The following is a 20,267-nucleotide window of genomic DNA, read 5'->3' on the forward strand; positions in this document are numbered from 1 at the left end:
TCAGTCCCCACTCAGCGCTAACACCGGGAGTCACCTCATTTTTTAGTCACTGTTTCTGGCCCAGGGCAATAAATTTTACTGTAGTGATCAGGTGCCTAAAATCAGAACTCTATGATATTGAGTGACAAAATCTAAGTTCTCTTTGGAAACCTAATCTCCAGAGCTCGCTCACTCCTGTCAGGCTCTGAGCATTGTAGCTGTGAGCGAGCAAAGCAGGCAAGCATATGCTTAAGAGGTACTGCTTACAGTTAAAGTTCGTTACATGCTGAAGTGATTTGCTTGAACGCCAGAGTATTAGCAGCTTGCAGGATTACACCCTAATAGAAGCTTATTCTTTGCAATACAATTTCTTGTGCTTTGTTAGATGATATTATATAACCCGCCTCCTCAGCAAAAATGACTTTTACTTGCAAAGATGACAGGTTTCATTCTAAATTACATTAACATCCTTTAGCAATCTGAATACGTTTAACTATCTTCCAAGCAATTCAGCTACCTTCAGCTCTCTTGCACCTGCTGTGCTGTTCAGCATGCCACGTACGTGCAAGCGTTTAGCTGGGTTCAATGGAAAGTAAATAGAAGACTTGCAGCACAGCAGGTGCAGGGAAAGGGCTTAATTAATAATCAAAGGACAAACAGTTCTACTGAGCGGGTCCCTAATATTAGGTCTAAATGTTGATATCGGGAGAGGGGAGAAGTCCTCAGCTAACGAAACATAAAAAATGTAGTATTAAATGTTTGATTTTTGAAGCTTGGGTTTAATTTATGTTAGCCAGTAAAAGTTGATTTTTTCCTCTGTCAAAATTAGAGAGAGTCTCACCGAATTTGTGACAGAAATTATTGAAAAAAAAGCCAGTAAATGTATTATTAGAGACACCGTCTTTACAATTCCTGGGAGGAAAGTCTGGAATATTTTAGGAGTACCTGTAAAGCTTTCATCATCCCTGTAGAACAAAGATTCTTGTACATTACTTAAGCAATGGATTCTTAAATAAAGATTTATGTTTCTATTAACTAAACAAAGCCAAACACTAACCAAAGGCTAACGGTTGGACTTGATGATCTTACGGGTCTTTTCCAACCTAAATGATTCTATGAGCATAGTTCCATTGACCTTAGTGGAAATATATTAACTTACATTGCTGGAAAATACAGCCTGTAAAGTCAGTTTTCTGTGTGATTCAGAAACAAATGAATGCTGTTGGATGTACATTACCTAGTCATTTTCACTTGCTTTTAGTAAGACTGAAAAGGTGTTTGTCCTTACTAAGCTGAAAATTTCTTCCTAGATACCACTTTGATATCAGCCCGTATGAGGATGTCTGGCCTGCCATTTTTGTCTACATGGTTCACCAGTCCTGTGGGACAGCCTGGTATGAAGTACATGATTTATTGCTTTAATTCTGTTATTTCTGTGTTTATTTATTAGAAAATTTTGAGATAATTATTTTCTAATTCAAGGTCTTATTTTCGTTGGAGTTTATTTACTATGTCTGGTCTGTGCAGGGCTTTAATAAACAGGCTGGATTTCTTGTCCCAGCTTCTTGGTCTTCAGTTAATAAAATTTGGGAACACCCAGGTAAAAGAACTCAGGATATCATCCAAACAGTTGTCCTTCCAATATATAGAAGTATTATTTGCTTCTGAGATGAGATTGCTTTTCAGACAGAAGATGGTGACGATATTAAAGGCACTCTTGCCAAAAAGGAGGGAAGGTCTATGAATACTGATTTTTCAAATACATAGTTGCTGAAATTGATATAGTATATAGTTAAAATAATCCAAGGTTAGATCTTATCTCGCTAAATAAATCAATTATCACCATCATTGTGCATTAATTATGGAAGTGAATGATTTTCAAATGAAATATTTAAGTTATTATCGTTTCTCTCAGTGTCCATTATCATTACTAAGATCAGTAGTATCTTGGCTAAGTATGTCCCATGGCTGAAAGAAAGGAGCTGCTCCAGATTATGGAAAAAATGTACAGATGGGCAATTGAAAGGGGAAGAATCTTCCTGCAAAAAGGAGCAACATTTGGCAAACACTTGCTGGTGACTGTTTCATCTTAGTAACTGGATGAATCTCTACGCCCTCAAAGCATACAGTCAAACCTGAGGGTCTTTCTCATGTCTTCTTCAATACTGTGAAGTGGGTGACTGTTCTAAGTACAGTTCTCTACTGCTCAGTGTAGTTAGCTTGTTTCCATTCCTGACTGAATGGCTGTGGATGCAGGATTGGGGTTCAGATTTTCAGCTAAGTTCTGTTCTTTTCCCTCTCTGTCTCCCAGTCTCTTTCTGTCAAGGTGTACCTTTGATGGGAAAGAATTGATACCTACTTGACATTTTTCAAATGAGTCTCAGCTTTCACATATAAAGTTAAGAAACAAAAGTGAGGAAAATACTGGAAAAGGAGGCTGTTGGGACTGGACTTGTATTTAATTTCTGAAAGAACAAAACTACTAAACCCTCTGAAACAAGTACAGCTATTTTTAAGACTAAAATTTGATTTTTAATATATTGAGGAGTAGGGTTGTGCTTTTAAGTATACACCTATGTAATGTATAACTGTGCTTTCCAGGGAGGATTTTGGAGAAAAATCTATGATACTCGCTACATTTTCTTTGCTCTCATGAAAAAATAATCTTTTACTGCTTTAATCAAGTACACAAAATAGAGCAGTGGAGGAAGTAATAGTATTCTATGTTGAGGTATCATTGATAATGATTTTCCCTTTGGCTACAACTGTACTATCCTGTAGTAACCATTGAGTTGATACTGGATGTAGATGGAAGTGACTCTTGTGAAATTCTGAATTATGATGTACTATTTTAAACAGTAGTTCTAACAATTGTTCTAGAGCTGTCTGACTTAACTCTCTAGAATTAAAAAAGAAAGCCTAAAACTTTTTTGAAAGGCAATATGCCTCCATTTTTACTAATGTCAGACTAAGGCTAAGAAGAATAGTTACCTTGCTCAGCACACAACCATAGAAATATGGTTTTCTTTCTAACTGGCTCCATACAGTAGATGTGTTTACATTTTCACATATAGGTCAGAGACATTCAGCTTTGTTTTCTCAGCCCGCATGTACTGCAAAACTAGAATGTTAATATTGCTTCCCTGAGATACCCAAGTAATTATCAAAACATGGAACTTAAGAAAAAGTCAAACCACAGTAACAGGGGAAAAAATGAGAATAAAGGAAAACTGATCTGTTTATGAGGGGAAAAAGTCAGTGACTTGGGACTCTGGCATCTTCAGTTCAGTTCTGGGCTCAAGTGTAATATTCCCTTTTCACCCCGGGCAGCTTGGATGAGGTACTTTAGAAAATTTAACCTGATACCTAATCTGTGCCTGTATTTCCCATCTGTAAATAAAAAGTATTCAGCTTTCCTTTCAAAGGAACATCTGTAGATAAAGTCTATTAAATATTGTGAAGAGCTCTGGTACTACAGAATATGAACTCTCTCAGAGGTGTTTTTGATGAGCACATAAGCCAAACATAACAATTACATTTTTACTGCTTTTTTTTATTATTTTAGTGAAAATACTCTTGATCATAAATTCATTTTGCTTGTCTATACTAATAGCAAAAATATAAAAACAATTCTTTGGGAAATAATCTCATAAATACTATAGATTTGGGGCATTTTCATGGTTGACCAGCAATTACTTAACAAAACATGGTTTGGTGAAAAATGAAGAAACAGTGAAATGTGAATTTCTGTTTATTTGGCCAAACTGGAAAAAAATCTTAAAGTCTTGGAAAAAATAAAATCATCTTCTTTTCACGATGTCAATATGGAGCATCTCACCTTCTTTTATTCAAAACAACTTATGCATTTGCTGTTTGACTGAAATTTTAATTTAAACAGACTATTTCTTCTGTGTAATTTGCTTAAAAACACCTGATTTTCTGTTTTGATCACAAATGATGTTTTCAAATTGTCCATCAGATGCAGAGTTACACTATTGGGCAGGTTGAACAGATAACGATTTAAAGAAACCACATGTCAGGTTTCTGGGAGCAGGGAAGGTTATGCAAGTGTGCTGCCTGAGCTGGGTAGCTTGACTTATGTTCCGGAACCTTACAGATTAAACTAAGAGCATTGTCAGGTATCCATGCTCCTCTGTCCTTGCCAAAACTTGAATGACTCTTTTAATCAATGAGTCATCCACAATGAGAGTCATCCTAGCAGGAAGAGTAAATTATCTTTTCTCCTCTGTTGGTTATTTTTCCCATTCTTATTTCTTGAATGAATTTCTTTCTAGCTTTGAACTTGAAAAGCTATGCCGATTTACTATGTCTGTAAAGAAGAATTATCGCCGTGTGCCCTACCACAACTGGAAGCATGCAGTTACCGTTGCACATTGCATGTATGCCATACTTCAGAACAACCAGGGGCTTTTCACTGATCTAGAGGTAGGTGAGATGATTGTATCAGTTACTAGACCTCATCAGAGGTATCAGCCGTTGTAGAAGTACATTTTCGATGCTAGAATTTTGCTGGCAGCTTGGGTAGAGTGTATATAAAGGTCCCTGCAGAGGAACAGGTGTGAGTAGAAATCTTGAGGAATGAGAATTATTCAGATTCCTAACCCTAGTGTTTCCTTCACATTTTTCAGGTCTGCTTACTGAAGAAGCAGTAGGAGATTTGCTATAAGTCCATGTCCATATTTTGAGGTTCTCCCTGCCCACTTACAACCCCAGTCTTTATTTTAGTTACGTAACTAACTGTCAGATCTGTACTGAGGGAGGGAAACACCCTGGATCGTGAACCCTGTGAGGTCTGGGAGATCCTGAATAGGAGGACAAGGGCTGCAGAGATGGTTGACGTATGTGAGTAAAGGAGAAGAGTAGAAATGTTGGAGGGAAAACAGTTGTCCAAATGTGTTAATTCGCTGATTCACTTTTATTATTCAACAGTTTTCCTTAGCATGCATGTACATATTTTAAAGATAAATGCATAGTGTTTAAAAAAAATCAGGAAAAAAATACTTTGAATAGATCACTAACTGGAAAAGTTGTAATAACAAAATGGAAGGCTTAGAATGGTTAAATGTTCATATACACTATGAAGAACTGTCACCTTTTTTTCTGAATTATGGTAGGTGCAGCTGGGAGTGCTGTCTATTATTAATACTACCTGAAACTTCTGACTGGGAGAACCTGTTTTCAGTTGTGTATAACTTTGCCAAATACTAGCCATTTAAGCTGTAATTTTCCAGGCTCCATGTCTTTCTCAAGCTGATTCATTTGGGGAAATGTCAGCCAAAATTGTCTCTTTTAAAGAAACATGCTAGGAGAAATCAAGTTTTTGTTCAGTGTATAAGAGTAACAAAATGTGGTGATCTTCCATTTGAAAAGGTCTAGTTTATTCTGTTGTAAAGCAGGGACTTGAAAATTGACACTGAAAGAGGAAAGTGTCATTTGCCAGGCACATGCTGAAAGTTGACTAAGTTATGTAAGTTTGAAAATATCAGTATTCCTTTAACAACAACAATCTGTGGATTGCAGCCTCAGGGAATATTTAAAGCTCTGATAACATTCAGTACTAACCAAGTAGTAAGCCCCATCTTTTTGGAGATGCAGAGTGAGAAAGAAAGGGAGAGCAAAAGAGGCAGCTGTTAAGAGAGATGGAAACTCTTTGTTCCCTGCTAAACTCCAACCAGCCTTCACCTGTTTGAATGCCTTATCCCAGTCTATGTTCCAGCTCTTTCTAGCAGTCTCCTTTCTTGAGACTGGAGATGAATCCAACAAGAATACAGGAAACTGCTGAAGGAAAGTTTGGGTAACTAGAATGGGCTGGTCTCAGGTGTGGGACAATGACATAAACCTTGATAGACTTAGAGATGGGAAGAGAAGTATGAAACAATGTAAAGGGGACTCTGATCTAGAGACAAATAGATCCAGCAGTTGGCAGTGGTCCCAGAGCTGGGATCCAAGCAGGGACAATGGGTACAAGGTCAAGAGCACTGGGATTAGGCATTGCATAATCCTGAAAGACTGAGACAAGAATGACTTCCTGGGACGTGGAGACTGGGACAAGCTAGACAAAGAGAACCATCTGATACAAGGGACAGACTGATGAGAATTTTAAGACCGGAAAAAACACAGGTTGTAAAGGATGCAACAGGAGAATTAAACTTGTGGGGCAAGGACATAAAAGCTTATGCCCACTAGATCTAACATGTAGCACGAAGGAATCTGAGATTCATCTTTTGCTGTCAGAGACTGTTTTTCAAATCCATTGGTTACACATCTTGCCCCTCCTGATAGAAGTGAAAAGGGGATACTAGCTTCCTACAGCTGTTACTGCATGACTTCAAGTGATATAGCTGTGTGTTATGTTCGTAAGGGTTCCACTTCTGCTGAGGATCTGTGTGGACATTGCTGCTGCATCACCTGTCTTATTATGTGCTTTTTAAAAACATGCTTCACAAGATGCAATATTGAAAAGGCATAATTAGAAATAAAAGTGAAGGATTTAAAATAAAAGTGAAGGTCTCAAAATCAGAAATACAGTTAGGGTTGCTACAACCTTAATTCTGCACATTGTATATTTGTGATAAAATCTGTAGTTACATCATTGTTTGATATTTTTCCACAGAATAATGTGTCTTAGTACAGTATACAGCTTGGGTGTTGCTAGCTTAATAGGTGGTTAATCAGTATTCTTTTTCTGCTTCATTTTATAGCCTTATCCTTGTTTACTGAACACTCATCAGAATCAACTATAAGACAGAGCTGTCAAGTCTATAAAGATATTTTCGTGATACTCCATACCAACATTGACTGCTTCACAAACTTTAATGAATGTGTTTTCAAAACACACCCGCTGTGTGAAAAACTTTTGCAAGTGTTCACGTATTTTGTGGGTTGAAAGAGAGATTTTAGGGACTCCACTTCTTCAGGATATTAAGAGTTAATTAAATAAAAAAATCAGTTACAGTCTTTCTTTGTTTGCAGTTGCGTTATCCAGTGTTTCTGTGGCTCACATTAGTGACTTCCTAGGAAAAGTTTCACATAGGAGACTTGGTCAGTGTCTTCAAGGAGTGTTGCAGAGGCAGGTCCAGCATCGGACTTTGGTGCAGCAGCCTTGACCAGGAGATCATGCATCTTTTGCATTTCCTCTGCCTCGATAATTGCACTTTTAATTTTTTTAGTAAACATGGTAAGGATTCAGTGGATGACCAGACTATTTGTTTAAAACTCAGATTTCTTCCTGAGGCAGAATCCCTCCAATAGTATATGATTGTGCAAAAATGTTTTTTAAATTAACAATGTGTAAGAGATTTGAATTACAATTGGACCAAGAATTTTAATTCAGCACATCCTCGCTTTGGTATTTCTCACAATTTTAAGAATGTTTCTCCGTGTGCTTTTTGAAGGCAGTTTAAGCATAGTGCAACTTTTACAGTATTTTGGGAAGAGAGTGACATCTAGGGGCAGGAAATACATCTTACTTTTCATGTTTATCTCAATTTTTTTGTAGCGAAAAGGTCTTTTAGTTGCATGCCTGTGTCATGACCTGGATCACAGAGGTTACAGCAACAGCTATCTTCAGAAATTTGATCACCCCTTAGCTGCTCTCTATTCCACGTCAACAATGGAACAGCACCACTTCTCGCAGACTGTGTCCATCCTGCAGGTAGGATTATTGAAATTGTATCTTCTGTGCAGTGGAGTCCAGTGGTGGAAATAGGAGTCACATCACTACCCAGTAGATTTTCTGAAGCATGCCTTATTTAATTTCTGGATTGTAGTGCTCATTTGGAAGAGTGGAAGATTTATTACAGCAAGCCAGGTTACACAATTAGCAACCCAAGCATTCAATAATAGTGCAAAACATAGTTTTCCCAAAATCTTGATATTATAAAAAGTGTTGTGTATTTGAAGGTCTTTGCTTATGGCCTTCCTTTGGAGCTTTTAGCTTCTGGGTCAATGAGGGTTTTTCCTATGACCATACGGAATAGGAACTTTGAAAAAGAAAAATCAGTTTCTCACTTACTTAGATATTTCTGGCATAATGTGCTTCAACAAAGTCTTCAACCAACCTGAAATTCTGAATAAAAACTCAATACTGGCAAAAGTTTGTGTGAGAAGCTTGAAAACCTGCTGTAATAAATTCTGTGAACATTAAATGTGTGGCATGAAAGAGGAAATGTTAATTTTGCACGCATGAAAAGTTTAAATTTGTTTCATTATGTTATCATGTGCTTTTTTGTTATTCAGCAATTTGAAATAAAAAAACCTGAATAAGGTAATAGTCTATGAAAGAGGGTTCCTAATGTGAGGTAATGTGTCTATATGTTTAATGAATAGAAAACTACAAGAAAGCATGCAGACACATTTTGGGAAATCCAAGTGTGCTACTGACACACAGATATTTTCTCATCAGTGAAAATTTTTTTCATGCTCAATTAGAAGAGTGAGAACTCTCACCTATGAAACCACTGCCAGTCCATAACATACTTGTGCTTACTGGTTTTAGGTTACCATGTAGACACTCAATGCACAGCCTTACCATCCTACTGTGCCACTAATTCATTGTTAACTTTTCTTTCTTTCTGGTTTTCAGGGGGAAGATATTTATTTTCTTAAATACCTAATCACCTTTTAGGAAAAAAACATTATCTAAATTGCATTCAGAAGCAGATCTTGTGATTATGGTTTTAGGTATCATATACTTTTCATCAGATAATGGAAGCTTTATCTCTGAATGCTCCTCCATGTAGGAGGTGGTGGTATGGCATTAGATTTTTAGTATTCATTCTTCATGTGAGTTTGTGCAGAGTGAGCGAGTTCCTTGGTCATTAACACTTCTCTGTCCCACTATGGCTATGTGAAGCAGACTTGAGTCATTCTTCAAAAACCATTTTGCATTTTTCCTACAGAAATGTTGTAACTGGTGAAAGTCCCATTTGCCAAGAAGGCAGAGAACCCTTTGCTTCCCTGCTACCTCCTAGCCTTGGCCATCAGCGTGAGTGAGGAAAGGGAGATAGGTGGTCAGGGCTGTAGAGTGGATTCAGACACTGGCTACCCAAGTACCCATGGGTGGTGATTAGCAGCAAAGGCAGATTAGACCAACCTTTTGGACTTACTGTTTTTCGTTTGAATCAAAAAGCTTTACTGAATTCCTGAACTGTTACCAAAAAAAAAAAAAAAAAGCCAAGCAACCCACCAAACCCTTTTGGGCTTATCTCAATGAGTTTTAATTTTATGTTAGTAACCTGCAGTACTTGTCACTGTTTGAAACTTTATAGCTGCTTTGCTCATCCACCTGCAGTTCTAGTGTACACCATACTTACAAATACAGAGGATTCTAGTCACTAGCTTAAGCTCAGCAGGGAAAGAATAAAATCTTAGGAGCTGTACTTTGTACTACTCAAAAGCCTAAGGGTCATGCTCAGAAATGGCAGCTTCTGTCAATACTTAACAGAATCAGTTCTAGTAGTATGAACAGAAGCTGTCACAATGGTCTTTCTGATAGTGCAGCTTCTAAAGCCTAAAGAGTAGTATGTAGAATAATTTAAATTTTAGGACAAATAGCCTGTTCTCGTGGATTAGGCAGCAAGGCTGGGAAGGAAAGGGTCTCCAAAACCCTAAATCATGAAAACTAGTAGTAGTATTTCCTGCTCCCAAAGTGTTTATAATGGATTAAAATATTCTGAACCTTTTTTTTTAAATATCATGTTCTATGACTTAGGACTCTGTCAAAGGATCATTGAGACATAGACTGATTGTATTTTCTATTAATTATTCACAATTAATCTACTTGTCCAAGTAAAAAGGTTGGAAAATGACGTTTACATTCCAGTTGGTGAGAGAAACGAAGCCTATTTGTACCACGCAGGATTTATTTTGAACAAATTATGTAAATGCTTGACAAAAGTCAGGGAAACTTTTTATGAGCTTCAGCCCAAATGCCAATTAAATGTCAAAACACATCTGCATTTGCTATATTTTAATAATATTTTCTATTTGTGAATGTGCACACCTTGACATGGCTGGCTCATTCTTTCTTATTTTTCTCTGTTTCCTCTCAACAGTAGGAAGACTTTTGACAAGTTGTTTTCCAAATCGTAGAGACAGCGAATAGAGTTGACTTTGCAAAATACGATACAGCTTCATGAGCGATCACAGTACATGGATACTGTCAGTTAAATGTGCAATAATACATAGTGGAAATTGAAAAGGGATGACGGTGGCATGTTGCCAGAGCCTCCGTAGTGGAAACCATTGTCTTTAGTCAAGTCAAGTCATGGTTGAACAAAGCAGCTTTTTCCCCTAAATGTTCAAATGCTCCCCTAAATGTAAAAATACTGTAATTAACTTTATTTCTATAGAGAAAATTGTATCAGTAAGTGCAGCAATTTCAGGTACATTTCATTTGGAACACTATGAAAACAAAATTATTTTAGTACTTTAACTTGGGTATTTCCTTATCCATATTACATGTTATGCAGTATCAAAACTGTACTTCAGAGTGAATCAGGCACTCAGTTTCCCAACTTGGCAGTGCAGTACTCTGGATCAGGATTGAATCACAAATTTCCAAGCTAATACTATCTGGAAGTGCTGTGTCTGTAGTGCTTATAAATCAGAGAAGAAAAAGCTAGTATTTTTCTCTATTAATACCTTTAGGCTTCAGAAGGAGCAGTCCCAAAACCAAATCAGTGGCTTAGTCATAGGTTTCATGACAGTATTTAAAAAGCAAAGATAAAAACGGGAATTTCAGACTGTCAACATTTGAATTTGCAACAAAAATTTTCATTGGTATGTAAAACCGTTGTAACCTGTCTGGTGAAGTAAAGACTGAAATCATCTCAGAATTAGAGCTTGTGCTTTTTATTGGTTTTTTACTTTTTCATAGCTGGAAGGGCACAATGTCTTCTCCAATCTGAGCTCCAGCGAATATGAGCAAGTACTTGAGATCATCCGGAAAGCCATCATTGCCACAGACCTTGCCCTGTATTTTGGAAATAGAAAACAGCTTGAAGAGCTGCATCAGACGGGAGCATTAAACCTTAAGAACCAAGCACACAGGTAAAGCAGCAAACCAGTATTAGTTCACTATGGCATGAGTCCTAGAAAGAAAAACCTTGTTTTTTGCAAAGAAATTTATGTGTACACAATAATTTTCTTATGTATGAGATTTCTAAGACCAGCTTTGTGTAAAATCCCAAGTATGTAACAGTAATTTCCATTGTTTTATATTTGCATGTCACTGCCTTTGGATGTCATCTGCACAGTTCGGTGACAGATGTTCTGCAGAGGAAAGTTAGTGCACAGGCAGTTAGGTGGTGGGAAAAAAGGTATAGTGCAATAATTACTTAGTTTTATTTTTATGTCAATATTTTTATTATTCTGTCAACATGCTTTTTTGGAAAGAATTCTGGTCAGATCTCAACCTTCGTAAATTAAGATAGTCCTAAGTTTTAAAAATATACAAGTCCATATATTCATATTCATAAATACATGACTCTCTTTGTCCACATAAGCAAGACAGTGCACCCTGGATGACAGATGTGTCTCGCAACAGGCTTCATTATAGGGCTTATGCAGCCCTTCAGAGCTTCCTTACCGGAAATTGCATCCTGTCATTAATCTAATGCAGGGGAAAATTAGAGAGGTAATAGGGGAAAAAATGGAGTCATGATTCTGATTTCTTTTCAAAAGGAGCTGTGGTACTTGGGTCGTCTTTCTGAGGAATTTTACAGGATTTTGCCAGTAGTTTTGAATAAATCATTACAACACTGTAGGAAGGGCAGTTTTTTAAAGCTTATTTCCCAGTATGGAACTGAAGCTTATCAGACTTGAATAAACCTCAACATCTTGAAAAGACAAAGATATAGTAGCTCCTGATAATCTCAGAATGAAATTTACCAGAAATCTTGAATATAGGGTTTATAAAATTTAAATAGGGTTACAACTATTTAGTGCATGATTGAATATTTTTTTTTTTATCTTACCTGCCCTCAGAGCATTTTCAGTGCAAAGCCACGTGCTTGAAGATAGGACATCAGTTTGTAATGTGGCTAAAGAATCCAGGACTTCTAGTTGGTATCTGTACATGCAATGGAATGCTAAATTTGGCCCTTACATGGCTGATGAATCTTCTTTCTTAACTCAGGGGAATTGCACTTTGCCATTTATCTATTGATTATACTGTGTATTCATGTATTTTCCCTGGTATATTTGTCTGTTGGTACAGTTTTAATGACTGCCATCACACTGGCATGGAAGTTAGCAAGTTGTGTGCTTTTTTCATGGAATAGGCATTATTAACAAAGATGCAGGTGTCCTTAAGTGTCATCTTAAACTCTCCATTGGGTGGAAAACACGTGAATTCATTCATTATTTTGTCAGTTTTCTTTATAAAACTTAGATTCATAAACCATAGGTTAGGGTAACAGATGAGTGCTAGAAAACTGTTTAAAAGAGATTTTTTTTGTGTGCCTTATTCTAAAAATGATTATAATCCTACTGATGCTGTTCAGTTATTCTATGAACAGGTTCGTAAGTGTGTAGGACAGAGTTACGTGTAGGATTCTTGTTCTGTCAGGGTTAGAATTCATTCCAACAAAGCAATGACAGAGTACCTTAAGATAGACTCAGAACTAGTTTTTCCTCTTTTTGGAACACGTGTTCCTCTCTTTAAAGAATAGAAAGAAATGCAGCAACAGGATATGCCTTCTTTCTTTTTATAGACTTGTACTGTATTTCCAGAAAATTAAGGAGGGGGATGTGAGTGTTTTAACAGGCAGGAATTCTTGTGTACTTTTCTATAAATGTGATTGTGCAGAGGGTGGTCAATGAAGTCTGGTTGCAAACAATGCAGGGAATACTACAGGGAATATAATATACAATTTGTGTATTGCCTTTCCAATGAATCATAAACAAGTGAGGAAGAAGCAAACAAGGTGGGAGAAATTTTATAGTATATATACTTTACTGCTGATTGAACTGAGGAAGGACAAATAAAAACTTTGCTGTGTGGTCATTAATTCTTTACCAAACTTACAATTCAATGTTACTTTATTTTAGAGATAGAGTGATTGGTCTGATGATGACGGCTTGTGATTTGTGTTCTGTAACGAAGTTGTGGCCAGTTACCAGACTGACGGCCAATGATATATATGCGGAGTTCTGGGCTGAGGTATGTGTGTTTCTTTTGTTTACTCTCTTTATAAATGGAAGTATCCAGGAAGAAAAAAACAACCATAAGTATTTTTCAATCGATATGTTAGCATGCTTGTTTTAAAGAGTGTTCATTAGTGCATGCATGTGTTTTGTTGTTTACTCTGAAGCTATTTAAACAGCTGAGTTAGCTTCCTCATTTTCAGGTGGTGTTTTTTCTCTCTGTTAAAGATGAATTTAGAAATTATGTCCTAACATAAAATGACCAAGCAACAGAACACAGAAGAAAATCTGTAAGGTTTTTTGAGTCACTAACTGTAGTTTTGTGAAGGATCTATTTGTGTTCTAGAAATCAAAAATGTAAAACCAGCTTCCAGATCAGCTGCCTTGAAACACACTTGTAAAACTGCATTATGAGTCCAGGAAATGCTAAAGCAAATATGACAAACCTCGAAATTGTTCTGATCCAACCATTTGAATCTTCTTTGAGAGCCGGCTCAACAACTGGGTCTCAGAGAGAGCTGATTTCTTAATATACTGAAAGTTAATCTACAGATAAGATGTACTGAGAGTTGAAACAAGGCATTGAGCTGTGCTAATGTAATTATGTTCATAAATAAAGATGCAATCTCTCATGTGTCTTATGCTGAGGAGTAAATGTTCTAATCATTTGATTTTTAAAGTGGAAGTAACTACTTTAGGGATAAGGAATAAATTCTGAGGGTGTTGCATAGAGTTGAATTACGCACTTTTAGAAGATACACTGTATATTCAGAAGTACTATTGCACATGTGTATCATAAAGTGTTGGTTTTTTCTGTTATGTGCCCTGTGGAAGTCTGCAGAATTCAGTGGGCTTATTTCTATTTTACATAGGTGTAAAATGGAAATCAGGCCCACAGAGTTGATGTAGCATGCATATAGTGTGGAGATGGTTGTCCTGCCTGTTGCATGTTCATTATGAAATTCAAGATGTGCATGGCTTGTGGGTATTTTTTGTATTCACATGTTCTCTTAATTATGAACAACTCAGAGTACAATAAAATATTTGAAAAATGCAGACTGTGTAAGCGCAAAGATCTAGTTCAGTACTCACTTTCTAAAATGTCAGCACTGGAAAGTAAGTGTTCTTATGAGTGATATAATGGAGTTATAATGTTGATGTGCCTCACTGGTTACATAGTCAACTTTTTTGCTTGCAAGTAAAACCACTTTTTAATGCAAAACTTGTGAACTCAGTGGAGAAGGAAGGATTGAACTGATTTTTCCTACTCAACAATAGTAAAGATGGAATTATAGGCATAATTGAGCCTGCCCAGACTTTAACCTGTTTTGTAATCCAAGGATGTGTTAATAAAGGTGGATCTTGTTATAGTGCTACTTCATGGAGCAAATGTAAATTAGAAGTTATTGACAGAAATTGAATTCCGTAACTGGTGTTTTATTGAATCCGCTTTAAGAAGAGGTTAATTGATACATGGTGGAAGTTGGATATGTTGTGATTCAGTCAGGATGGCTGACAAATCCAGCCACATCCAGCCACAGGTCTAAATGCTGTGAAAGCTGGAGACAGATATAGAAAAATTCCGGGGAAAGCTAAACCAATAGAAAGTTTAGATTGTGTTTCACTGCAGAATTTGTTACTTAACTGGGAAAAAAGTAAAGTCTAGAAAAGTATATTTGACAAGATTGAATGGTTATCTTACAGTTCTCAAAGTAGGATAGAATGTTGCTTCTAATTACTACTTGAGTTCATAATCTTAATATGTTGAATGAGAGCATTTTTATAATATTTCTTCTTTGTGTAATCATTAACTAAAACAATAACTGCAGAAGAGGTGGCAGCAATTTTGTGGTACGTCACACTGATCTTTCTCCATTGAACGAAGCCCAGTATAGCTAGTGTTTTCAGCTGAGATCTACCTTCAGCATGAAGCTTTCCCACAGTGCTGCAACTCAAGCAAAATAATACGTTTGCTGATGAATTATATAGGATTACAAGCTTGTATAAGATTTGTCTGCTGTGATTTTTTTTTTTTTGTGAGATCTGACACTAGGCCGTTGTTAAACCCTTTCTGCATTATTTTTTTAATACATTTACAAGCCACTTATTATAGCTGTTTTACAAGTATGATACAAACTTCTTTGCTTAAAATTTCAACTTTAACTTTCTGATCATTACCATAACTGTGAGGATAAAAGCAGTATTTTTTACAAAAATGTAACATGTATGTGTTAGCATGTACTGAACACAAGAAAACACTTGTGTTTCTAGTGCATGCATTCCATCTAAACGTAATACTTTGTTACTGTGAGTGGCACAGTGGCACAGGTTGCCCAGGGAGATTGTGGATTCTCCATCATTGGAGATATTCAAAACCTGACTGGGCACAGTCCTGGATCACCTCCTGTAGCTGATCCTGTTGGGGTAGGTGTGTGGAATGGATTGGATGATCCCAAGAGGTCCCTTCCAAACCAAACCATTCTGTGATACCTTTTTCTTTCAAGATGAAATGGTGAACATAAATCTGAGCTTTGTTCGGTTTTGGCATAATCAATCAGAGGCTGGACAGCTTCCTCAAAGCTCTGACTTCAGGTGTTTCTCAGGCACTTGTTATTATGTTAATCAAAGAGCTTAAAATCATATGATGCTAAATGGTTTAGTGTTGAAGTTCTTATCATTGAGACTATGGTAGCTGCAGATGGTCCTGGATCAATCAAATTGCAGTACTTCAAGCAAATGGAAAAAAATTAAATATTATTTAGTGGAGGCACATAAAAACAAAATTTGCTTACAGTTCCTAAATAGCAATCCACTGAATTTCTGTGCTTGGAATTCTTACTGGCATCTTTTTTTATCAGCTGAGGAAGGAGGCCTTTCATTTTGTTTCTTTCAACAGTAATATGTCTAACAGAGATTAGATTCGATGATTCTAGCCTCTCCTACTACTTGGTGAAAGAAATATCATAGAATCACAGAGCCATTAAGGTTGAAAAAGACCTGTAAAATCATCAAGTCCAGCCATCAACCCAACACCACCATGCCCACTAAACCACGTCCCACAATGCCACGTCCACACGTTCCTTGAACACCTCCAGGGATGGTGACTCCACCACCTCCCTGGGCAGCCTCTTCCAGTGTTTGACCACTCTCTCAGTAAAGAAATTTTTCCTAATATCCAGCCTATACCTCCCCTGGCGCAACTTGAGGCCATTTCCTCTTGTCCTGTCGCTAGTCACTTGGGAGAAGAGACCAACACCCACCTCTCTGCAACCTCCTTTGAGGTAATTGTAGAGAGCAATGAGGTCTCCCCTCAGCCTCCTCTTCTCCAGACTGAACAACCCCAGTTCCCTCAGCCGCTCCTCATAAGACTTGTGCTCCAGACCCCTCACCAGCTTCATCGCCCTTCTCTGGACACGCTCCAGCACCTCAATGTCCTTCTTGTAGTGAGGGGCCCAAAACTGAACACAGTGTTCGAGGTGCGGCCTCACCAGTGCCGAGTACAGGGGCACGATCACTTTCCTGCTCCTGCTGGCCACACTGTTTCTGATACAGGCCAGGATGCTGTTGACCTGTGCCTGGGCCCACTGCTGGCTCATCTTCAGCCGGCTGTCAATCAACACCCCCAGGTCCTTTTCCATGAGGCAGCTTTGCAGCCACTCGTCCCCAAGCCTGTAGCATTGCATGGGGTTATTGTGACCCAAGCGAGGACCCGGCACTTAGTCTTGTTGAACCTCATACAATTGGCCTTGGCCCATCCATCCAGCCTGTCCAGATCCCTCTGCAGAGCCTTCCAACCCTCCAGCAGATCAACGCTCCCGCCCAACTTGGTGTCATCTGCAAACTTGCTGAGGGTGCACTCAATCCCCCCAGGCAGATCATCAATAAATATACTAAACAACACTGGCCGCAAAACTGAGCCCTGGGGGACTCCGCTTGTGACCGGCCACCAACTGTATTTAACTCCATTCACCACAACATTCTGGGCTTGGCCGTCTAGTCAGTTTTTTACCCAGCGAAGAGTACACCTGTCCAAGCCATGAGCCTGTGTGATATCTCATATGTGATATGAGAGACTAGTACAGACACCAATTCAAAAATAGCTTTCTGATTACATCTCTTGTTGGTTAGGATCACAGTTAATAGGTGATTTTGAGGCCAAATATGCAAGAAAGAATTGACTTCCAGAAGCCCTCATCTTTTCTACACTCAAGGTAGTTGCAAGGCAGTCAAACAGAAAGATGCTCTGCTCAGACTAGAATCAATTTATTGTATTGCAAACTTCTCGTTGAGTAAAGGTGCCAAAATCCTCCCTTGGAAGGGCACGTTGGCACTTGAAAAGTGGCTTGATAAAATCTTATGAGAAAGATTTAATAAATTGTCTTCTGGAGATGCCTTCACTAACTGTAGCAGAAACATAGAACACAGATTTAGGGAGTGTCCCAAACTTTCAAATAGCTAAACCTCTGTAAGCTGAATCCACACTAAAGGACACAGATAAGCAAATATTGTATGAGCAGTTATCCTGAATAAACTTTCTCCTTAACTAAAGTATATTGGGTCTGGCAGGGATGGAGTTAACTTTCCCCATAGTAACCCTCATAGTGCTGGCACTGAGTCTATTGGACATGGGGGAAGCTTCTGGCATCTTTTCACAGAAGTCACCCCTGTAGCACCCCTGCTACCAAAACCTTGCCACGCAAACGTAACACATAAGGTTAGCAGTTTGAAGATCACATTGACTTTGGAATCTCAGACATGAGCAGTAGCCAAAAGCAACCATTGCTAGGGCTGTAGTTGCCTTTATAACCTCCAGATTAAACATCCGTGGTGTTTTGACAATGCGCTTGAGGCATAAGACTTGGAAAACTCCACTTTGTTACAGAAAGTAGCCAGCTACTTACAGATTTTTAAGGAGTAATCGCATTCAGGCCCAGTATAGTGCTCAGAAATGTGTTTTGGCTGCTCTGCTGGTAATGGGTGAAATATAAGGAGACAGTTTTCTCTTGTACATTACATATATCTGGTCTTTGGATATACTGCATCTTTCCCAGTACTCCTCTTACGAATGTAGAGGGATAAAATACTTGAAGAAAAGAAGGCTGTTTGACAGGCAGCTTCTTCAAAGCAGCACAGTCAAAAAGACTGGATTGTTGACAAAGACGGCACATTGTAAATTCATCTGTTTTACTCAGCTTTTCCTTGGATGGGTGAGTTGTGTTCTGCTGGTCATTGTATTATAGTGCTTTAAACAGGTAATATTTTGAAAGATGAGACTAACTATGAATAGAACAGAATAGAATGAACTGATTTCTTTGGTTTTATTCTTATTATTATTATGGAGACGCCCTTGGAAACAAGGAAAATGTGTGCACATTGACTCAAAAACTTCCACGATCTGCTATTTACATTATCATTTAGGTGAATGTATAAAATGAGCCCCTCCTTAGGCAGTTTTCTGAGATTGCCTTAGACCGGTACTACGCATTATTTTAAATTCTGGATTTTTAGATTGACATACAACAGAACATGAAAATTAACTCGGATCTCAATAGCCTAGATTTTTGTTTTTCTGATCTCTCTCTCTGCTTTTCTCCAGGGTGATGAAATGAAGAAAACGGGTATTCAACCTATTCCTATGATGGACAGAGACAAGAAAGATGAAGTCCCTCAGGGTCAGGTATGAACTCTCTCTGTAAAATGATACATGTTTTATAGTGTTAATAACACATGTATAGAAAAAATATTTTATGTATTAGTGAATATTTCATTTGACATTAGGGTATGTGGGCTGCTGAATTCTATGGGCAAAACAGGGTTAATTCTTTTAAGTAGAAGTGGAAAACTTGTTTTCAAAGACATTACTTAAATGACAATGTGATATTTGCTGTTGTCACCTGTTTCATTCTTTGTACTTGTAACTCTAGCTATAAAACCACAATCACCTACAATTTTGAGAAGTGTCAATAACACGTTTTCAACTTAGTAAGCGGTTTCTTCAGCCCTTAGCTAAAAAGTTTTATCCTGAATGCAAAATGAACTTTGTCACCTGTTCCTGGTTAAAATATGCAGGTTCAGATTTCAAAATATTTGTAATTTTAGACCAATACTTCTTAATTAGTTTTTTGAATAACTGTAAAGACTGCTTTTGGACATTCCTTAAAAAAAAAAAAAATAAGAGAGTAATGTGAAGAGTTTCTTGAGAATAAACAATAAAGAGTGTATTTCTAAGAGCCTCAATTGTCTCAATTGTTTCTCAAAGTCTTTGGGTACTGATTTTCCTGTGCACGAATGTGCAGAAATGACTGCTTTTTTACACTTTGCCTAGGGAAAATTGGTATTTTGTAAACATAAATTTGAGGGGGAAAAAATGGTCTTTGAACTAAGTTTTTTGGGTGAATGAAAAAGGTAGCTTGTTCTTTGATTATCTGAGCAGAGAAATAGAAATTTAAATTGCCCATTGTCCATTCATATGTATAGGTTTTTTTATTTCAGTGTCCTCTGATGCTTTAATTGTTGGTAGTTAGCACTTGCAAAGCATTTCATGAACTCTGAAATTAACAATAATATTTAAAATAAATTAGAAATTACAAAGTATCACAAAATCACTGTAGATTAATTACTTGGTAAGCAAGACTATGGAAATTTTTATATTCTGACACTGTACTCCATATGCTTTATCATATTTTAGCATAAAAACTATTACGCTTATTATAGTAAGGAATTAGCAGTTAGTTTGCTAAATTTGTGTGTTTAGTATAAGCCTAAAAAGAGAAGAAACATTTTTCTGCATTTGGTTTATTTTTCTACACACTATATTAGTTATCTTTGAACATCATGAAAAGTACACAGTATTATAGTATGTAATCATCTTGGCATTTGTGAAAGAATTTTTAATGGGGTGAAAGCACAGATCTAAGAAATAAGCTATTTTTTTTTCCTTTAAAATGCAGTAAGTATTGTTCCAGGTACTGCCTTCATCAGGTTCTTTTTTACTTTGTACTCTGTTTCATGCTTCTTGATAGTATGACAGTAAAATATTAAACAAAATAGGAAGTTAAAAGCCAACTTCAGTAATAGAGTTGTAGCTGCTGTATCTTACAGCAACGTTACAGCGAAAT

General features: G+C 37.3%; 1 protein-coding gene across 1 annotated transcript in view; it reads left to right on the forward strand.

Moving 5' to 3' along the window:
- PDE10A (phosphodiesterase 10A) overlaps window positions 1-20,267 on the forward strand; it is a 188,064-nt gene that overhangs the window by 159,409 nt on the left and 8,388 nt on the right. Inside the window, exons 15-20 of the mRNA XM_059835550.1 lie at window positions 1,290-1,373; window positions 4,275-4,425; window positions 7,499-7,654; window positions 10,880-11,052; window positions 13,054-13,165; window positions 18,746-18,826. Of these exons, the coding sequence (XP_059691533.1) occupies window positions 1,290-1,373; window positions 4,275-4,425; window positions 7,499-7,654; window positions 10,880-11,052; window positions 13,054-13,165; window positions 18,746-18,826 (757 nt within the window). The remainder of the gene's footprint in view (window positions 1-1,289; window positions 1,374-4,274; window positions 4,426-7,498; window positions 7,655-10,879; window positions 11,053-13,053; window positions 13,166-18,745; window positions 18,827-20,267) is intronic.

Source organism: Gavia stellata, chromosome 2 (genome assembly GCF_030936135.1).
Source record: "Gavia stellata isolate bGavSte3 chromosome 2, bGavSte3.hap2, whole genome shotgun sequence".
Taxonomy (NCBI): Eukaryota; Metazoa; Chordata; class Aves; order Gaviiformes; family Gaviidae; genus Gavia; species Gavia stellata.